This window comes from Podarcis liolepis (assembly GCF_965112155.1).
Source record: "Podarcis liolepis genome assembly, chromosome: 16".
Lineage (NCBI taxonomy): Eukaryota > Metazoa > Chordata > Lepidosauria > Squamata > Lacertidae > Podarcis > Podarcis liolepis.
In genome coordinates this window covers 11919694-11926081 of record NC_139567.1, presented here as the reverse complement: position 1 = coordinate 11926081, position 6388 = coordinate 11919694, and the positions used below count along the sequence as shown (strand labels likewise).

The 6388-nt window shown below is 47.2% G+C and overlaps 1 protein-coding gene and 1 long non-coding RNA gene across 2 annotated transcripts in view; both read right to left on the bottom strand.

Moving 5' to 3' along the window:
- Positions 1 to 6388, bottom strand: part of LOC310695854 — a 255022-nt gene continuing 248634 nt past the window's right edge. Inside the window, exon 2 of the long non-coding RNA XR_014520298.1 lies at positions 1 to 1748. This is a non-coding gene — a long non-coding RNA (uncharacterized lncRNA). The remainder of the gene's footprint in view (positions 1749 to 6388) is intronic.
- Positions 3243 to 6388, bottom strand: part of HEPACAM (hepatic and glial cell adhesion molecule) — a 38371-nt gene continuing 35225 nt past the window's right edge. Inside the window, exon 7 of the mRNA XM_083480651.1 lies at positions 3243 to 6157. Within this exon, the coding sequence (XP_083336777.1) occupies positions 5852 to 6157 (306 nt within the window). The 3' untranslated portion in view covers positions 3243 to 5851. The remainder of the gene's footprint in view (positions 6158 to 6388) is intronic.

The following is a 6388-nucleotide window of genomic DNA, read 5'->3' as shown; positions in this document are numbered from 1 at the left end:
TCTCTCTATTGTGCATTAGCATGGATTGCAAATTATCTTGCTCCTACTTCAAGGATGCTAATAAAAGCAACAAGACCTGCACTGTGCCTGGTAACAATACCAACATCTTGGGGTTTTTTGGGGGGTGTCCTTTAAACATCTGTGAAAACATTTGCACAACTTTAAAATATATGTATTATTAATAATAATGATAACGTTTCAGAAAATGCAAATTAGGTAGGGTTGCATTAAAATCCTAACAACCTAAATTATCCTCCATCCCTAACATGTGATGCCATGCAAGCTAGATTTACACTACTGAATGATTTGGGCTTGATATTGTCAGGAGTTCAGCCTACACTCAAGTAGGACCCTGGCAGAAACACATGCCCAACTGGCATGTTCTCTCCCTCCTGGTCGATCGTTCGGGAGCTTCATGAGCTTTCTTCAGCCCGAACATCACAGCAACTGATGCCAACCAACACCAGCACGCTTAGGGATCCGCAGGGTTTGCGCAACTTGCGTAACAGAACCTCAGCAACTCAGCATTTTGGCTAATCTACTTTATTTACATATAAACACACACGAAGCACTGCAACATGGCTCCCTCTCTCTCTAGCATCAGGCAGCAAAGAGAAAAAGAACAAAGGACAATAGTCCCACTTCACGGAACACAGTAACACAAACATCCTGTCTTCGTCACTTCCCACTTTGTGGAGTCAAAACATACACCGTCCTGTGAAAGACAACAACACCATGACTGCAATCACGGAGCCAGGAATTCTAACAGATATGTGCAAGGCACAGCTTGGCAAAAGCTTTGACACTCCCTGGCCCATCTGCTCCTATAACTGTGAGCCCCTGATTTGTGGTAAGTGCCATGAATTTTGCACATACGAATGTATGAACAAAGCAAATGTCCACATATTCTAACATCCAGTTTCCCAGGGGCCAATCAGACGCCTCCTGGGAAGCCTGCAGCAACTAGTATTCAGAAGCATGCTGCCTTAATCCCTAGAGGTTGGATAGCACTGCCCATTAATTTGTGCAACATTGCCACCTGCTGTTGACCAGCGATGACTGTGGTGAATGGGCAAGTGTGTGTGTGTGTGTGTGTGTGTGTGTGTGTGTTCAGAGCAGAGAGAAATCGAGTGCTGCACAAACACACACATATAGTGAATGGGGGATAATATTTAATGCACCTGATAAAGAAGACTCAGGTTCACAAAATGGTTACACCACAATACAGGTGAAACTTGAAAATAGAATATCGTGGAAAAATTCATTTATTTCAGTAAAATTCAACCTAAAAGGTGAAACGCCATAATCATCACAATTATAACAAATAAAGGCTTGACATATCTTGCTTTACATGTTCATGAGTCTATCTCATATACCGTATTTTTCGCTCTATAAGACGCACCAGACCACAAGACGCACCTAGTTTTTGGAGGAGGAAAACAAGAAAAAATATATTCTGAATCTCAGAAGCCAGAACAGCAAGAGGGATCGCTGCGCCGTGAAAGCAGCAATCCCTCTTGCTGTTCTGGCTTCTGGGATAGCTGCGCAGCCTGCATTCGCTCCATGAGACGCACACACATTTCCCCTTACTTTTTAGGAGGGAAAAAGTAGTCTTATAGAGCAAAAAATATGGTATTAGTTTCACCTTTTAAGTTGAATTACCGAAATAAATGAACTTTTCCACGATATTCTAATTTTTCGAGTTTCACCTGCACATTCGTTCACTTCTAAGGTGCCACAAAAGGTACCTATCTCCACAGTCGGAGGCAGCGATGCTTCTGAATATCAGTGGCTGGAAACTGCAGGAGGAGAGTGTGTTATTGTGTGCAGATCTTGCTTACAGGTTTTCCACGGGCATCTGCTTGGCCACTGTGAGAAGAGAATGCTGGAATAGATGGGCCAATGGCCTGATTCAGCAGGCTGTCCTTGTGTTCCCGATCTTCATACAGCAGATGGCTACCACTTTGGGATTTGGCACTTACTGCCAAGGCTCGCTAGCAGAAAAATCCCTCAAACGAGGCAAAGGGAATCGCTTGACCTTTTCATTACATGCTGAAGTCGGCACAGATCCAATCAACCTTCAGTCTCGATACACCAACTACATCATAAGGATACACTAGAGCCTTTTGCACCACAGGTCTGAAGGCAGCTGGTTTGGGCAACTTTCAGTGGGATAATATGGACAATGGGGACAGGGTTAAGTATCTCCCTCGTTCCTCTGCTGCTTTTACACTCCTAGTCGTAGCCTCCCAAGGTTACTTTTCAATTTTAATAAGTTTCTCAAGGAAAGGTTACATCCACATCACACCAAGACAACTTGAGGATGGATAAACTGGAACATGTGCAGAGAAGGAGGACCAATATGATTAAGGAAACAGAAACCAAGCCTTATGAGGAATGGTTAAGGGAACTGAGTATGTTTAGCCTGTGTCAGGAGTGTGTGCAGGAGCCTGGCCCTGTGACCAGTAGGACTTTGCAGGGCTGGGGCCTTCCTAAGTTTGTTCTGAAGAGGCAAGGCGCAACCGCACAGGTGAGGCCAATTGGTAACTCACAGCACCTGGTGGCAAGAGCAGGGAAGGGATACAAGGTCAGCATTTCCCTTCGGCTCTTTGCCACAGCAACACATTCCCTGCCTTGCTGCATTTGGCTCCTTGATCCTCGGACCCTTGACTTTGTGACTCCTTGCTTCTTGATCCTCAGACCCCTGACTTCATGACTCCCTGCTTCCTGACCCTCAGACCCCTGGCTTCTGGACTCTCATTCCTGCTCCAACCCTGCCATCTTGCCCCCAGTCCTGACGTCCTCAGCCAGGACTTCAATTGCCCATAGACTGGACCATGACAGCCTGGAAACAAGCAGAGTGAGAGCAGATACTACTATAGCCATCTTCAAGTATCTCAAGGGCTGTCACGTGGAAGATGGAGCAAGCTTGTTTTCTCGTGCTCTGGAGGTTAGGGCCCATACCAATGGATTCAAGTTCCTAGAAAGGAGTTTCTGACTTAACATCGGGAAGAACTTTCTGACAGTAAGAGCTGCACGACAATGGAACTCCCATGAGAGGTGGTGGAGGTTTTTAAGCAGAGGTTGGATGGTCACCTGTCATGTATGATTCAGAGATTCTTGCATTGCAGGGGGTTGGCCTAGATGGCCCTCAAGGTCCTTTCCAGCTCTACCATTCTGTGATTCTAAGACTTTTCCCCTGTGTGCATCTTTCAGTCACAAAAATGAGATCTCACATGAACTTTCTTCACTAAGGTTTAATGCAATGGATAACTTATTTCCATCTGACATAATACTGCAAAGCCCATGTCTGCTTGATATTTCATTCAAGCTAATGCATGCCTCAGGGTGCTTCCTCCCAGGGTGGAGTTGGGGGAAATGAGCACTGCTGTGGGGTTTGCTACACCAACCACTGCATGGCTCTAGGGTCAAACCTGCTCTTGATTCCTGCATCCCTGGCTTGCTAGCACAAACTGACTCCTGCAGAGCGATGCCTTCTTCCCTTTCACTACAGACAAACCCAAGTGTACCATGAAATAGGTATAAACAGAGACCGGTTAGACAGTGGTGGCCCATTGTAGCTGATAGGGCAGAAGGCAAAGAGCCCTATAGTGGGCGGATTCAGAGCCAATGACAGGCAGAGCCAAGATTTGTCTTAATTTTCCTCTCTGCTGAGTTCTGAGACTCATGGACTAGCCTGGATTCAATTGAGTACATGAACCTGCCTGGAACTCTGTAAGCATTTAGCCTGGCATTACCTACCAGGGCTGGCATCAAGGCTCAGCATGCTCAGGCACCCCTTCCAGGGGCCCAGGGTGAAGAGTCTCAGCTCCTCTCTGCAGCCATCCAGCTCAGAAGTCAGCATGCACTGTGCGGTCCACACCGCAGGCATGCACGCACACACAGAAGTAAGCATTCACACATAGGCTGTCAAATAAAAATTCCTCACCTGCAGTCTGATGGATGTGCGCACACACACACCCAGGCCATATACAGGCCACCACACTTTCAGAAATGCCCCTCAGGTTGGACTGTGACCAAGGGATTGCCACGTGCGGAGACCTTCAGTGATGCACAGAGTCTCAGGCTAGGACTAGGCTTCAAATTTCCACTTAGAGATAAGTGTCAATGGCTAACCTCTGGGCCTAACTACCTCACAGGGTTGTTGTGAAGATGCTCTCCCAAGTTTTTGGAAGAAAGGCAGGGAGTGGGGAGGATTAAAAAAAGGCAAATAATAATACAGTCATGATTTCAACCTGACAGCGTGGCATAAAATCAACTACTTTTAAAAATAATATTTTACCTTTTTAGAAAAATAGAAGCTGCCAGTTAGACTATTTGTCCCAGTTAGGCTGTTATTGTCTGCTCTAACTAGTCAGTGCCATCCCCAAGTCTGGATGTAAATAAGAATGTGGGCAAATGGGAACTGGCAGAGATTCTTAGGGCAGCACCAGGTTCTGTAGCCAAGTTCCTTCCCATCATCCAGCACCTGATGCTTTAAAAAGAAAAAATCAAACCTGGAGATGCCAGGGGTGGAATCTGGAACCTTCTGCATGCAATCCATGTGCTTTTCTATTGAGCTATGTTCACCTCCTGTTCAGTGCTTGTAAGGTATGAGAAATGCTTGGGATGTCCTGCGCAGAAGAACAGCTGAGTCGGGATCTGTTTGAAGAGGCTTTGGAAAGCTGGGTACCTCTAGCCTATGGCCTGGGAACATTCTGAAATGTGCTGTGTTTCCTTAACATCCTTCTGAGTAAGGGTAGGACAAACCTGGAACTTGGAAGGTGTTCACATGCAAGTTTCACAGGGGACAACGGCAATGGTTTGTAGCAGCCAGCCATGGTTAGCAGCATGCCACCGGCTCGCAAGCAACTCATAATGAGCAGAAGGTCATAATGTCAAGCAGGAATCTTACAAGGCTTAAAGAGGGATCCTAGCCTTAGGTTTAAGGTTGGGGCATCCCTGACTACACTGAAGGCCACAGATAGCCTTCGAGACATGTGACTTGTGGATACATTCCCATTGGCTGCTTTAGGGTAAAAAAAGGTAAAGGACCCCTGGACGGTTAAGTCCAGTTGAAGGTGACTATGGGGTTGCAGTGCTCATCTCACTTTCAGGCTGAGGGAGCCGGCATTTGTCCACAGACAGCTTTCTGGGTCATGTGGCCAGCATGACTAAACCACTTCTGGTGCAACGGGACAGAGCGCTTGGAAACACAGTTTACCTTCCCACCACAGTGGTATCTATTTATCTACTTGCACTGGCATGCTTTTGAACTGCTAGGTAGGCAGGAGCTGGGACAGAGCAACGGGAACTCATCCCGTTGTGTGGATTCGAACCGCCAACCTTCTGATCGACAAGCCCAAGAGGCTCAGTGGTTTAGACCACAGTGCCACCCATATCCCTTTACCTTTTACCTTGGCTGCATTATCACCACCCATACAAAAGTCTCCAAAGGCTTGGATGGAAACATCAGGCTTTTAAAGCAATTAGTTGGGCATCGTTCCCAAAAGCAAAAGTTTTAGCGACACCAGTGTGCTAACTCCCCGGGTGCTACAAATAGCAAGTTAGTGCCTTTAAAACGTATGTATGGAAGCAGGAGCATTGAAACTACTGTAAACCATTTAAAGTGGGTCCATCCAGCCTGTGGAACACTGCGTGATTCACTTTTTTACCTAAAAGCAGAGCCCGGGCATCTTCTTTTGAATAGGAAACATGCATTTGCGTGTGCAAAAAACATAACAACGCCTGGCGCACACTCACTGCTACCCCAGGACACATTCACAAGCACAGCAAGGCTTCCTCGCTGCACACACACAGAGACAAGACAGATGCACACTGCCGGCTGCCTTCAGGCATTGATTTCCACAGTGCTGGCCTCCCCCTGCTGATCTCGAATGATGTGAACTCCAGCAGTCCGCAACAAGCGTGTGGTGTTTTGGGTGCGCCCTGGCGGGGTTGGGGACCTGGTAGGAGATATGTGTGTTCTGGAGGTGGCCGGAGACCTGGCTGGCGAGCGATGGTATCGACGAGCAGACCGAACAGGCAGTCCAGGTGATCTTCCAGGAGGAGGGGGAGAGCTGGAGTAGCTGGGCGGCGAGGGCTCGGCAGCGTTTCGGGACTCGGTAAGGGATTCCTCTTCAGCTTCTGGAGAGTCCTTGGGGAAGCAAGTAAAAGCAAGCAGCTGCGGTCAGAACATGAGCATAGTACCACAACATACTGCAATGAACTTCAAAAGCACTTTGGAACTGGGCCGGCCCTACCATCAGACAGAGTGCTTCAGGAAAAAGAAGCACTCTTTTTTTTTTACTGCCAGGGAATTTTTACTGCCAGGGAAGGGGAGAGGTGGTTGTGCGATTATCTGCCTAAAGGCCCAAAATACTTTTTG